The sequence below is a fragment of the Caenorhabditis briggsae genome (assembly GCF_000004555.2).
Source record: "Caenorhabditis briggsae complete genome, chrI, whole genome shotgun sequence".
In the NCBI taxonomy this organism is placed as follows: domain Eukaryota; kingdom Metazoa; phylum Nematoda; class Chromadorea; order Rhabditida; family Rhabditidae; genus Caenorhabditis; species Caenorhabditis briggsae.
The window spans coordinates 6,164,293-6,179,113 of record NC_013489.2 but is presented as its reverse complement, the minus strand read 5'-3'; the positions used below and the strand labels follow the sequence as shown (position 1 = coordinate 6,179,113).

The 14,821-nt window shown below is 38.9% G+C and overlaps 3 protein-coding genes across 3 annotated transcripts in view; 1 reads left to right on the top strand and 2 right to left on the bottom strand.

Moving 5' to 3' along the window:
- Positions 1-233: 233 nt before the first annotated feature.
- Positions 234-2,278, top strand: CBG08258 (the record flags this gene model as incomplete). The annotated part of the gene is made up of 5 exons (XM_002639878.2): positions 234-470; positions 518-574; positions 631-810; positions 1,267-1,473; positions 2,225-2,278. 5 exons carry the CDS (start codon positions 234-236, stop codon positions 2,276-2,278), a joined length of 735 nt encoding a protein of 244 aa, XP_002639924.2.
- A 351-nt stretch (positions 2,279-2,629) lies between these two features.
- Cbr-jph-1 lies at positions 2,630-7,557 on the bottom strand (the record flags this gene model as incomplete). Its single annotated transcript, XM_002639877.1, has 10 exons — positions 2,630-2,743; positions 3,777-3,905; positions 3,955-4,140; positions 4,423-4,537; positions 4,583-4,920; positions 5,467-5,941; positions 6,014-6,374; positions 6,445-6,615; positions 6,664-6,794; positions 7,310-7,557. The coding sequence occupies 10 exons, from the start codon at positions 7,555-7,557 to the stop codon at positions 2,630-2,632; spliced, it is 2,268 nt and encodes a 755-aa protein (XP_002639923.1).
- A 5,780-nt stretch (positions 7,558-13,337) lies between these two features.
- Positions 13,338-14,821, bottom strand: part of CBG08254 — a gene marked incomplete at both ends in the record, with an annotated part of 1,891 nt that continues 407 nt past the window's right edge. Inside the window, 2 exons of the mRNA XM_002639876.2 lie at positions 13,338-13,491; positions 13,538-14,193. Coding sequence (XP_002639922.2) covers positions 13,338-13,491; positions 13,538-14,193 — 810 coding nt within the window. The remainder of the gene's footprint in view (positions 13,492-13,537; positions 14,194-14,821) is intronic.

Below are 14,821 nucleotides of genomic sequence, written 5' to 3'. Positions count from 1 at the left end.
TATTATGTTTATAATTATTCATTGAATCTCAATTTTTTGCAATTCTGGTATTCTGGAATAATAACATGATGTAACATGAATTCTAGTTCATTGACAGAATTTCTAACTTCTGCAGGTGATCGACCCAAAATATATAGAACCATGAAAATCTACGTGAAACCCGCCAACTCCTCTGTATCCAACTATCTGAAATCAGTTTTCAAATTTTCATAAATCTCACTCTCAACCTAGAAATGGTTCAAGAAGAAAATGATACTCTTCAAGATGATGATCCAGCAACATTGGCAGCAATTGCAGCCGCAGCAGCGGGTCCGAAGAAAAAAATGACGAAGATCACGAATGGAAAGAATGAACCAGCTTTTGGATTGAAGTTGACACCTGAGCATCTGGTTTTTAAGTATATCAGCTACAATCCAGGATTTGCTTCCTTCACCATAACGAATACGAAACCGGACCGACAGGCGTTTAAAGTAAGGGTGAATTCGTTTGAAAAGGGTTTCTCAGTTATCATTATTAGGTCAAATCAAGTGACAACAATATGTATAGAGCAAAGCCAAGTGTCGGATTCATCACGGTAATTTGAATTATCATAATTTTCAAATATTTATTTATTTTTTCAAAAAAGTTTAGCCCGGCGACCAAGTGCACATTCGAATCATCTACTTTAACACCAACCAGGTTCCTCCACAACCGAACGAAGTGAAGAAACACGTGGCAGTGTATCATGTGTCGGCTGGAAATGCGAAGACGTACAAAGAAGCTTTTGCGAAGAAGGTGGACGGCGTACATCATTACTTTTGTAACCATGCTGCTGATATGTTTGGTGCAGCTGCAGATGAAAATTCGCAGGATGGAGAGAAGAAGGATGAAAATAAATGAATAGTCTTTTTTCGTCTCATAGTCTTTAAGTCTTTTTTGAACGCTTCATTTTATACGAAATGTGTTCTGATGTCGTTTTGGAAAATAAAGTATTGTACAGGATTTTGAAAATTGAGTTTTAAAATGTGTTGTGTTCTATAGAAAACTTGGCACTGAGGGATCAACATCTGAAATCATCTGAAAAATTGTGGGAGCAAATTTCGAATTTCAAAGTTTATAAACATTTTCTTGAATTCGTGTTTTCTCCGAACTAGAAACATTATCAGACGTTGTAAGTTCTGAATCGGAAAATTTCGGTTTTTCTATAAGTCTAAAGTTGAAAAACGGCAATAAATAGCATTCTAAAAATTCTCTCCGCACAACCAGCACAAAATAAATTAATTTTAGACTGATTTTGGAAAAAAAAAACATTGTATCTTCAATTTCCCGGTTTCTTTGGTTCTAGGATTTTCAGAGTTCGAAGGATTTGTACAATTCGAAACTATATTTTCAAAAACCATAACTCGCATCGAAATCAAATTCTGGAAATTCAGTGAAAAACTCGGTAGTGTTAATTCAGTGAAATTTCACAATTTCATTGATATTCTTAAAGGAGCAAGAACGAACTACCATATTTTTTGTAACCTACTTTTAATATTATTTCCCATTTTCTAAATTTTTCGATGATTCTCACCTTTTTTAATATAAATCGGAAAAAAAGAACCAAAATTATAAAAATCATTGAGAAAACGGAAAAATATCGTCAAAAATTGAGAAAATAGGAAAAAAAAAATTTAAAATAGACTCAAAAGATACCCTCTTTTGCCTTTGAGAAAAATTTAACGAGATATCCGCTCTCAAAATGCATTGGTTTCGGACAAGAGTAAGAAAGGTAAGACATTTTTTGTAGGAATTCTGCAACCCAACTAGTCCTCCATTTTTATTCGAAATTGTGTGTTCAGCTTGTTTCACAGAACCTCCCATTCCATGCATCTTATTTTTCCATAATTCGTTATGTTTTCTATGCACCAAAAAACCAAAATGTAAACCAAATATATATTTAAATTAAAAGAAAAATATGAGTATCAATTCAGAATTGGTTTCAGGGCGAGCCAATTTCCAAATGAGCACAAATATGATTCTTTGAAAATAAAAGGTACATAATATATGTAAAAAATGAAAGAACAAAATTAAAAGAGGTGGGACAACAAAAGAAAAGTTTGGTACAGTTTGGGGGTGAAATTTTCATTAAGCTCATCTTGTGGATGCGTAGTTAACCGGGTAATTTTGATCATGAGTTCAAATAACTTGAAAACTTTCTTTGATGTCCCACCACCTTCAAAACACAATCGTTCGTATTTCAGAGAAAAAAAAGAAAGAACTGGGTGAAAGAGAAGAATCATTGAGGACAAAAATATAACAAAAGGAGCACCAAGTAGAGATAGTGATAGCAATGAAAATAAAGAGACCCAGTTTTTTGTATAAAATAAAAATCAGAATTCCTTTACAATCGATTGAATCACATTCAGCCCGCTAAAATTATACATCGAAATTGTTGAAAGAATTTGTGTGTTGAAAGTGACTTTTTGTGCGTGTTTCAATTTAATATGAGAAGTTGCTTTTCTTGATTTTTTTTCAGTTTTTTTTCAAATGTTTTCAGTTGTTTTTTGATGATGATGTTACAATTCAACCAATTCAAAAATTCTATACAATTGAAAAATATTACCCCTAATATATGAATTGAGCGTGAAGTGTTTTTTGTTTCTGATTCCTACGAAGAAGACTTCTTCTTCTTCTCGTAAGTGAGCAAATGATAAAAGAGCATTAATAAGGAGATGTTCGCAATTGCCAATAGAATCGGAATGCGCCATCGAACCAGCCATGCCTGAAAAAAAAGAAATTCTTAAAGGGACTTTTCGGAGTTTCTTAGGCTCCAGTTTAGCCCACTTGGTTCAACTCCTCGAGAGTCCACAAAATTCTGAGACAGTTTTTTTCCTGTCCCCTCCCCCAACCTTCAAACTTTTTGTTGAGTTTTTTATTCTCCGGAAATTCACTTGAAAACGGATAAGAGAGACCCGTCACATAAAACTTTTTTGAGAAATGGGGGAAGAGGAGAAAAATGAAGATGGAAGCAGATGGGATTAATTTACGAAATGGACTCTCTTGAGAAATGTGAAAAGAAATGGGAAGAGGGGAAAAAATATGTATAGTTTATGATCCAAAGTTTTATGAGAATCCGGAAATATTAGTCGCGCAATGCATTTCATAAAAATTCTCATATTCCAAAGTGAAGAATCTCGAATTGTTGGAAATTTTAAACTGTCTTATCCAAAATTCTACAAATTCAAAAATATAAGTGAATTTCCGAATCAAGAAGTCCAAAACACGAAGATTCTACACCCCGCATAACGGGAAAGCTGCAATAGAACGGTTCTTAACTTTTAAATGTGAGCCATTTTTCTCAGTTCCAGTCAAAAGTATAACAAGTGGTCAACTTATAAACTGTTTATAAGAATATCAGAAATAATTTATCAGTTGACAATTTTTTGATAAATATCTCACAGGAACCAAGAAAAATTTACTCAAAAATTTACAGTTGACGGTTTATGGACCTTTCTATCACAGATTTTACAAAGATTTTTCAGTCTTTCATGATACGAAATCAGTGAGAATCGAGTCACAGATATCACTAAGAAATTGAAATTTCTTAACTCAGCGGGTTCTTGATAATTCAACACTGTAATTTTTGATCCTGAATTCTGTTAGTTTCCTAAATCTATAGGATACCTCAAGTCAATAAAGTCAAGTTCATGCCAAAAGGTAGAATTCAAAATTTCGAGATTTTCTAGATTTTTTATCAGACGCCAATACCCCTTCAACACAATGTCTGGATTTTCATTTTTGAAATTGAAACTCACTCTAAAAGCCGGTTGCAGAAAATGTCGAAGTGGATTTGCTCTGAGTAGCGCCGCTTCTTCGTGTTCGCGTAGCACTTCTTGGCGACGTTGTCCAGCGAGACGGGCGGCTTCTTCTCTTCGCAATCTCACCTGGAAGAACCATTCCTTTCATTTTCAGATCCCAAATTCAAATCTTTACCCCTTGCGTTTCAAGTTCCGCTAGATTGGGCAGACTTCCCATATTGTCACCATCACTACCACTGACAGCACTCAGCTTCGCAGCGTGAGCACTTCCGATAGCTCCCGGATGGTTGACATCACCATTTCGATCTCGTGCCGAGGCAAGAGTCGACCTTCGATTGAGTCCGCTCGATGCTCCTCCAGCCTGCAAAAAGAGATCCCCCGTTTCGAATCGATTCAGTTTCATCACTCCGGAATCCGCTCTTTCGGGTCCTCGTCTACTTTACACTACAACTAATATGTGAGGCAGGAAGCGAAGGAGTACCAGATAGAAGAAGAAAAAGAAGAAGATGAAGCAAAGTATCTATTGAGAGGGTGGGAGAGTGTTCATCCTTCTCTTTCCTCCAGATATACTACTTTGTCTCATATGCTCTTCTTCTTCTTCCTCTTCTTGTTCTTCTTCATAAAACTCTCAACCGAAACGTACACAAGACTCGTTGACATCCGCCTGTCTCATGAGCGATGGACGATTGCGGCGAAGCTTCTGCTGTTGCTGTTGCTGATTTCCGCCGGCCATCACATATTGGTCATAATGGTCATCACTGGAATGGTTCTAATTGGTACTTTGAATCTAGATGAACACCAACCTCAATGAGAACCTAGAAGACATCACATTCGGTGCCTGCGCATTCAGATTCGAAGGCCCAGGTTGACTGAGATTGGTCTGCGGTTGGAGGATCAACGGTTTCTCTTCTTCTTGAACAACGGAAACCGATGGAATTGATGGATCGTTTATGGGAATGTTGTGTGGTTGCTGAAGGAGATCTTGAGAGTTCATCGGGGTCTGAAGTTGAGAGTTCGGGTCGGAATTGTAGCCGTATTGGGGCAGAAAATTGACATGGTTCTGGTTGGATGGGCCTACGTGGTTGGCATAGGGGTTTCGCGATGGAGGTGTCATGTCATCGCCCATGTCAACAGATAGTGTCTGAAATATAGATACTTTATCGGTATGCGCTTGACAAAGTTTTTGGATTTTGGCTGAAACTTTTTTGAAAATCTTTAATTTTCCAAGGGACTACAAGGAGAGTTGGAAATATACTGTAAACACTCGAATAGAACGCCACCCCACTTTTAAATTTGAACCAATTTATCTAGGTTCCTGTGAAAGATATCGAACATTTGTCGACTGATAAAATATTACGATAAATGTGTTATCAGTTAACAAAATTTTGATATCATTCTCAGGAATCGAGATAATTGAGCTCAAAGTTGACGGTTTGCGTGAGATTCTATTAGACAAAAAATGGTACAACGGCCAACTTTATTAATCAAGGACTGTAATCTACAATATGTAAACTTGAACTATTTCAGAATTACATTTTCGAGTTTTCAAGTATTGGAATAACGACCAATTAGAAATTGAAAAGTAATGAACGGGCAATGAATTTTAAATAAAACCATGGAACATTACTATTTTAAATTTATATTTTCCTATCACAAATCCCTACAAATCTTCAAAAAAGGTGCTCACCTGCTCAAAGGAATGTTGTTTACTATGCGTTTGTGAAAGATGCCTTGAATAGGAAATGGCATCTGATAGATCAGTTCCAAACGATTCTCCTCCATTGTTGTCCTTCAATAACCGTCGCGTACCAGGCTGCTTAAAACTTGGATCGAACTGCTTTGCATGGATTCTGGCAACTTCTGAATCCTCGTTCGCTTGTCTTGAGATGAATGTTGCTTGTTCACTTCGTTCCCTTGCTGTTGACGTCCTGCTCGCAGCGATATCAGCCTTCTGTTGTGCAATGCTAGCAGCTCGGATCGCGGTTCCCATTGCCTGTTCCAACTTTTCCCGAAACTTTGAAGCTCTCATGAAAATGACTCCTTTCCTTCTAGAAGAAGCGATCAGAATGTTGTTCTTGTATCGTCCCTCTTCCTTGGTTCCATCCTTAAAAGTTGTCACTCCAAAGCCACATTTCGCATTGTTCGCCCATTCTCCGTGATATCTGAAGCATTTTTGCTTTTTTTTGTTGTTCTTTGTTTCTCTCTTTCGAAAAAATTCTAATAAAACTACTCACTTGAGTCCGTCACTTCTTTCGCACACTCCAAAACCACTACGCATGTCGTTCTTCCACTCGCCCATGTACGTTTCTATAGCGCTCTCCTCAACGGCTTCTTCTTCTGGTTGTTGTAGTCCGTGATGATGAAGTGAGTCTTCAGAAGTGCAACTCATCGTTGAGCCACTCGATCGAAGACTTCCGGTCATTGATGCAACACGTTGATGGATGTCTCCAGTGGAATGTTGTTTCTTGATTCGGAGGCCAGACAACAGAGTTCTTTTCACGGCAAGACTTCGTTCCGACAGGGATCGTCGTCGTCGTTGTGGAGCTGCCGAGTTGGCACGAAGTACAAATCCTCCACGGCCGGATAGTCCTTCTTCTGAAAAATATTTTAACTTGAGTGGGATCCAAATTTTTTGAGAAATCATTAAACTTCGAAAAAAACTCACTATGCCTGTGCTCTTCAGCATTTTCCTCTTCCACTCGACCACTTCTTAAACTAGTCAGTGAAGCATGAGTCTGCGATTTTGATCGAAATTTAGCTGCATTCGCATAGGTGGCACTTTTTCGGATACCGTAACCATGTCGCATTCCTCGAAGCCATTGTCCTTGGTAACTTCCTGAATATAAGCATGGATCAGTAAAGTTTTTGAGTAAAAGTCACTTACCTAGATCCACATAAATTTCCGTTCCATATCCGTCGTGAAATCCAGCAGACCAGGTGCCCTGATACCTAGCCTGAGAACTTGCCGACTGTCGTACTCCGTATCGTCCTTTGTAGCCTTGTGTCCATTCTCCTCTAAAAATTATTTTTGTTAAGAGTTGGAGAGCATTTCAAGAATCAAAATTTGAAAACAGACTTAAAATCAAATATCGTACTTCCTCTAATAGAAGCCCATCCCAAACCGTCAACTTTGAGCCCATTTATCTCGTTTCCTATCAAAGATACCAAAAAACAAAAATGTGTACCAATATATTATTAGTTGACAAGTTTTTGATACTTTTACAGAAATCGAGATAATTGATCTTAAGGTTGACGGTTTCGGTGGGCTACTTTTAGAGGTAACCTATTAAAAACGACGACATAGAACTTCACTGTCTCTATCCAATCCGGGATCAAAAAAAAATTCAAAAAACAGCCCAAAAGTCAAAGAGGTACTGTAAATTTTAATCCAAAAACTCCCACACAAGTTAATTAGAGGAAAAAATGTGTATTGAGAGATTACAAAGCTTTTGAATGTTTTTGTATTCAGCTAGTATTAAAAGAAGTTGAGAGACCATTTGAGGCAAACATCTACAGTAACCCTAACTCACTTGTACAACCATCTGCCCCGCTGCTCCACACCAAGACCGTGTCGTTTCCCATTCTGCCACTGTCCCTGATAGGTGTTTCCAGACGGCCACGTGTACACACCAGACACTTCGAAACCGTAGTGCCAAGCTCCGGCATATTCGCCTTTCGCCTGTGGACCAGTGCATACTCCGTGACCGTGTGCTTTTCCTTCTTCCCATCCGCCTACATAGGTTCCGCCGTCGTCAAAGTCAAATCTGCCTCCATTCATTTCCCATTTGCCGTACTGCTGACACACCTACTGTCTAACAAACACAAATCTTGACCTGGAAATATGAAATCTTGCATTTGAAGGCTAAGATAATTCGAACAATGTGAAATTCAGAGATCCAAATACGCAATTTTGAAAGTTAAACGGTTTAAAAATGTCAGAAAAAGTTAAAAAATAAAAACGAACGGATATGGATGATGATGGATCAATAGACTGGAATAGACGGAGAGTATAGGAAGGAGAGATGCTCGTGCGCTGAGCTCTTACCGAGAGCTCTCACTATTTTCTCTGCGGCTTCTCCCTCTGCGTTTCGAGCCCAGAGGAAGAGAAAAAGGAGAGAAGGGACTCTGCGGGGAAGGGATGACTGCCTGGTTTCTTCTTCTTCTTTCTCGGGACGCACAAATACACACTCACTCATTGAGTGAAAGACGTAGTCGCTTGACTGCTCCTTCTCTGTCTGTCTCTTCTTTGATAGAAAACGAAAAAAAGAAGAAAAAGAAGAAGAAGCAGTAGAAGGAGACATTGAAAAGAGCCTGCGCTTTTTTCTTCGGCTCCTTTCCAGCCAGCAGGTGCCCTTACAGGAGCTGAAAAGAAAAAGAAGAAGCGAAGAAAACAGGACGACGGGGGAGGAGAGGGCGGAATTGAATTTTTTGCTTTTTCGTCGTCGTCGTCGTTGAAGACGTCGGATTCCTTCTTTTTCTTTTTTCGGAATGAAGGGGGAGAGTAAGGGAAGTGTCAGAAGGACGAACAGATTCTATAAAAAAGAAAATTGAGGAAGAAGTGATTGACAAATGAGACATGAAATGAATATGTGGTGGGGTGGCTCTCAGGATTTATTGGACTATTTCATGAAGCAATATTAGAAAGTGGGGATCAGAAGAATATATGAGATAAGCCAGGAAAATCAAAACGATTCAGAAGATGTCGAAAAATTTTTTGGGGGATCAGAAAAAGAAGAGATCGAAGAAGAAATCCGGAGAAGAGTTCAAAGGTGGGAGGGGAGGAAGGGAGAAAACAAAAGGGCGAGCTTTCGGGAGAGTTGATGAAGAGGATCTTAGATTCAATGTGCAAGAAGATGGCGGTAAGGGGAAGGCTTTCGGGGGCAATGTGAACCTGGGCAAAACGAAGGGATTGGGAGAGTTTGGAGAAAGAAAAAGCGGGAAAAAGGGGCCCCCGATTTTTGTTTAAAGTCAGTTGCACACTCACTCCCGTCGCAAAGGCTCACACTCTCACAAAACAGAAGAAGAAGAGGAGAGGAGGAGGTACTTGAGAGCTCCCGGGGAGCCGCCGCCGCCGCCGCCGAGGATGCCGCTACCGAAAGGAAGATGCCGAAAGATGGGTAAAACCAAGGCTGTGCCAGAACGGCCGCAGCACTTCAAAAAAGGATACTTCTGAGAAAGGTAGGGTACGGCGGCCTATCGGCCCTTGTAGTTCCTGGGTAGCTGAGCTTATTTTCAAAAAAAAACGGCCGGATTGGTCCACGGCAAAATACCCACGGCCTCGGCCGCGGCCGATTTTCGCACAGCCTTAGGTAAAAAAAAACTATATGTGAAGTATTAGGATAAACCAAGAAAAAAAATGAATATGTGTATTCGTTTAATGAGTATCTCGGCGGGATAGGGCTCAAAGAAAACAATTCAGGTCTCGAACTATTTAGTGCTTGCTTAAAGAAAGTCTACCAACTGATCGATCCACTATGGAAACTGATCGATCCACTAAAGGATCAACTATGGATCCATGGCAATGACAAAATAAATAAAAAAACCCATAGAAGCTTCAGAAGCGCGCCAGACCAGCTGGGAATACTAATAAATATACGAAGTAAGATGCAAAGGAAGGGACACACGGATTGGAAGAAAATGAGCTAGGGATGGTAGCCACCAGGAGAGGAGTTGCTCTCGCTCTCGCGCGGCTTTATTTGCTCATAGATATCCTCTCTCCCTAGTCTACTTTTTTGCTATTTCTTTTTGCTTCATTTTTAGCTAGTCTTCTCGCGAGATATATATCTTTAGATTATTGTTTGTCATCAGCATCATAATCATTTATAAAGCAACAAAAAGAAGATCTGCAGAACTGAGAGAGCAAATTGTCAAGTTATGAGTTGCGGACACGGAAATAGTGTGAGAGACGAAGAGACGCAGAAAACGAGTCAGGCAGACATTATCCAATGGAATCGGATCGGGTAAAGGAAAGTATCCAAAAGATCACAGAGAAAAATTTTTGATTTAAAATCATTTCGAAATCCAAGTTTTGAGTGCTGCCAACTTATATTTTTTAAAATCATATCTTATCTATGTGGGGGTTTACGGTTTTTTTCCGGAACTTTTTTGTTTTCAATTTTTTTCCACTGATTTTTTATGGAATGCAGGCATCGCTGAGTATCGACTCAGCAGTTAAATTTAAAGCCTTCGCGTCGAGACCAAAGCTAGTTTTACCGTAGTATCAGGTTATCCGCATTTGAGAGCATTTGCACGACATACCCGAAAAATACAGTGATATTGATTTGAAAAATTAGACTATGAGGAGTTGTCAAACCAATGAAGAAGGTAAAACTCCAAGCTAAACCTGGGGAATAATTTTTCAAATAGGTTTCCAACCGAGCTAATTTCAAATACCGTAAAAACTAATACATTCGACTCCGTGATTTTATCCTTTGAGCCAATTTATCTCAGTTCCTGTGAAAGATACCAAAAAGTTATCAACTGACCTAATGTTTAAAATTTTATCAAAATCATGTTGACTATTTTTAAATATTATTAGACAAACTAAAATAAATAAGTCAAAGTTTTGAAATGGTTTGGGAACCAAGAACTTTAAATTTGACCCGATTTATCTGGGTTCCTGTGGAAGATATCAAAAACTTGTAAACAGACAAAATATTTCTGATGTTATGATTAACATTTTGTTAGTTTCCCATTTTTTGATATCTTTGACGCGAAATGAGATATAAGGGCTTACACTATTACGGTTTGAGCGCATTCTATTAGAGTGTTGAAGATCAATTCTTAGCAGAGTTTTTTAAAGGCGAACCAACAGTAAAAATCACAAATCTTACAATTTTGTCATTTGTTTCATCCCTACATAGAGTTTGAAAAATCCAAAAAAACGGTCAGTAGTTAAAGAAATCGACAAATCTCTATAATATTTTTTTAAGTTCCATTTTATACTTTTGCCGAAGGCAGAAGTTTTAAAAATTAGGTTTCCTGATTCAGTCGGTATCAAAACGTCACCATCAAAAAAAAACCCCAGACAACAAATTTCTTTGAGCATTACCTAATTAGACACCGAAAGAGTATCATGTTTAGAGAAACTAGATACTCTTACAAACCCGCTCTGTTGACAATTACTTTCTTTGTCAATAGACCGAACATTCCTCGAGCACCATGATTCTCTGATCCTAGAAGCCAAAATGGTTCCACCTGCATGCTCAATTGGGGGTTCTAATTATTTGGGGAACACAGATTCAGAAGATGAAGGAGATGAAGAAGAAAAAGAAGAAGAAAAAGAAGAAGAAGAAAGACGACGTAAAACAGAATCACCTCATCCGTGACGCGACACGCCAAAAAAATGCGTTGCGGAGGTCCTTCGAAGTGAATATAAGCAAAGTAGAAGGGCTCCGCGCGTGAAAGTTACAGATTGAGAGACGCAGAGAAGAGGGTGGTAGGCAGAGCAATGAGCTGTGAGAAAAAAAAATAGAAGAAGAAGAAGAAGAGTTTGGTTGTCGTCGTTGTTGCCTGCTGTCGACCTAATCTCTCTGGATCTGATGGCGGAAAAAAAGAAGAGCAGAAAAAAAGAAGAAGAAAGCTGTATTGCTCTTTTTGACTGCTTTTTCTTCTTCTTCTTCCTCTCCCAGCTTCTCCACACAATTACACTATTCATATCACTTTTTGACGTCGCTTTTTTGCTCTTCTTCTTCTTCTTCTTCTTCTTCTTCTCTCTCAGATGCCTCTAGTTTTCTAATGTGGCGCCCCTTTTGCACTGAAAGAAGAAGAAGAAGAAGCGGAAGAGAGATGATGGACATCCAGATACAAAGAAGAACACGAGAAGAAAGAAGAAGAAAAAAGAGAGAAAGTGAGAAACTTAGAAAACAAAGAACGAGTAATCTTCGGAACGATCAAGATGGTGGGTGTTGTGTAACGGAAATGAAGTGTGGACGGGTGGATTCTGGAATGATATGATAGAGTGGGATGATAGAAGAATTGTGGTGTTAATCCAAAAAAAAGAAGGATTAGCGGTTATACGAACCACAAAAAAAGGGATTAACGGCCTGGTACATGACTAGGAAAAGTGAAGTCGATATGGAATCGAAGAAGCAACGATTTTCGTCTGGAGAGATTACAGTTTTTGTGAGAGAAAACATTTTCTGAGACGGATGTCATAAAAATTCAAACTCTGGAGGAAAATTCGGAACTGTTCCTTTGTTTTTTAATCCATCTAAAAGTAAATGATAATACCGTATTTCCTCTAATTGAAGCCAGTCCCTAAACCTGCAATTTTTATCTTAATTATCTGGATTGATGTAGAAGATATCAAAAATTTGTCAACTGATAAATTATTTATCAAAATATCCCCTATGTGTTATCAGTTTACCCCTTTTTATATCTTTCACAGTAATCGAGGTAATTGAGCTCAAAGTAGACGGTTTGTGTGGGTTTCCAGAGGAAATACGGTTGACGCATGTTGAAAGCTGAAAGATTTTTTAGACTGTAATACGGGCTTGTAAGTATGGAAATTTCAAGTCTGCTCATTAGAAAAATAAATGATTATGATATCGAATTTCGTAACTAAATCTTACGAAACTCATAGATTATGTGAGCATTATTCTCTCGAAAAATATCTTTCGAAATTTGTGTTCAATTGAAGTATGGCTAATAACTCGGTGAAAATTATTTCACCTCTGGGTTACTGTATATCGAATTCAGTGGATGTTTTCAGAGAAATAGGTATTATTTTGGTACGAAAAATCGGAGCTGTGGAAAAGAAACGCCGGTGGTCGTGGCCGAAGATCCCACAACGACAATTACAGTAACCTAAACATATTTTTATTTTCCATATTCGTCGAAAAAGTGAGAGTAGTGAGAAATAAGACAATTTTCAGTTATTTTTCTCCAAAAAAAGTTGGAAAATTAAAATTTTCGATAGAAAAAAAATGGACAGAAAACTCACGAAAGTCAAATTGATGAATCCGGAAAACAGAAATATTATTATGTTACGGTAGTTGTCAGTGTGGGAACTGCTCCAATTTTTGTACCAGAATAATCGTCTGCGGGTTCAAAACAATGATTAGAAATTTTATTATGGTCTGAACTAGAAAACCTAAAATTTAAAAATATTCTCATGGTGGTTCTTTGATCAGAAGATCATGATGGGTACAAAAAACACGAGAATCTTCGCGAGAAGAAAAAAAAGATTCGCATATCCGTTAGCCGATCTTTCCATTCATCTGGCATTCATTCCCGTGGGTTCCCCTCAAATAATGTTTGCTCTCTCGAGAAGGAGGTGGAGCTCATTGGCAAAGAGGTCCATCGTCTCAAATTTTAAACAGAGAAGAAACCACTTGTTTGAATACGAAAATATTTATTATGAACCAATAAATTATATTTCTCCCCAACACGATGGGGGCTACACAGTCGAAACATTGGGGATTGGGAGTTAATAAAAAAAACAAAATGCTGATTATAGAAAAATTAATGAGAATGCAACAGTTATGAATGAACGATAACACTTATTTACACGAGATCCGGGACCAGCAGGATTGGTTACAGCGGAATTTTATCGTTTCAGTTTTCCGCGGTACTGGTCGCCGGTTCTGAAGTTTCCCCTTCGCCCTTGCGGAGAGCACGGCACAGATTCTCGAGCATTTGAATCTTCTTGTTCGAGGCTAGGATCTTTTCGATGTACTCTTGATTTTCCATGGTTAATACCAACACCTTCCTGAAAAAAAGTACATATTTTGATGAAAGAGTTTCCTATCACTTACTGGTTAGCCTGTTCAAACTTCTTCTTGGTCGAAAGATTATCCTTCTCAATCGTAAGACACTTTGAGTTTACTCTGTCGATCTCTTTCTTAAATTTATCAAACGCTTCATTGCTTTTCGACAGGCAACTGGTCAACTCTGAATACTTGTCAGAATACTCCTTAACTTGATCACGAAGCGCCTTCTCCGTTTGCAAAGCTCCACCAACACGGGCGGTCTCCTCCAGCATGATCCTCGCCAGTTCGTCCTTCTCCATTCCAGCTTTTCTGACTTGGATTGAAGACGCATCAAGTTTAGCTTGAAGAAGCTTTATCTCAAGATCCTTGGCCTTTCCAAACTCTTCCCAATACTTTTCCTTCTTCTGCATTTGTTGATCAACCACATTCATTCTCTCCTCATATTGCTGCCCAATTTCAATGAACTTCTCACTGAGCTTCTTATTGTCTTCCGACAATAAATCAGACTTGGCTCTTCCCTCAGTCATGGTCTTTTCAATGTCCTTGAGAGTTATCTTAAGTTGCTCCACAGCTTGAGCTCTCTCTAATTCGAGTTTTTTCATCTTAGTAATCGACTCATCACGGGTCTGCTGGTTCGCTTTTTGAAGACCACGGCATAGTTCTTCCAATTTGCTCTTTGCCTCTTCAGTACGGAGAAGAATCTGCAATGATTCGCTGAGATTTGAAAAAAAGAAGATATTTCCGATGAAGAGAAAAAATTGGGGGTGGTGTGGCGGTCAGAATGTGCTATCGAAACAAAACAACTTGTAGAATTGAGTCTGGAGTCAGGTGGTATGACGTAAGCATAGGGTTCGAACTTCTGTAGTATGCTGTTGCGCTTTATTGAGAAGGTGAAGTGGCGAAATTTTAGGGCCGTGAAAAGTTAATTTTGAGGTCGAAACTCAACTAAAAATTTTTCGAAATTTGAATTTTTGACGGCCTAAAACTTTCTCATTGAAGCGAAACAGCATACCACAGCCGTACAAACGAGACCCCGCAAATTCCGGAGAAAACATTTTCAGGGGAAAAAAACTCCGGAGAAAAGTGGGGCCCTTCCCAACAGTTGCGCATCCTGAATGGCGAATGGCGCCTGATGCGGTATTTTCTCCTTACGCATCTGTGCGGTATTTCACACCGCATATGGTGCACTCTCAGTACAATCTGCTCTGATGCCGCATAGTTAAGCCAGCCCCGACACCCGCCAACACCCGCTGACGCGCCCTGACGGGCTTGTCTGCTCCCGGCATCCGCTTACAGACAAGCTGTGACCGTCTCCGGGAGCTGCATGTG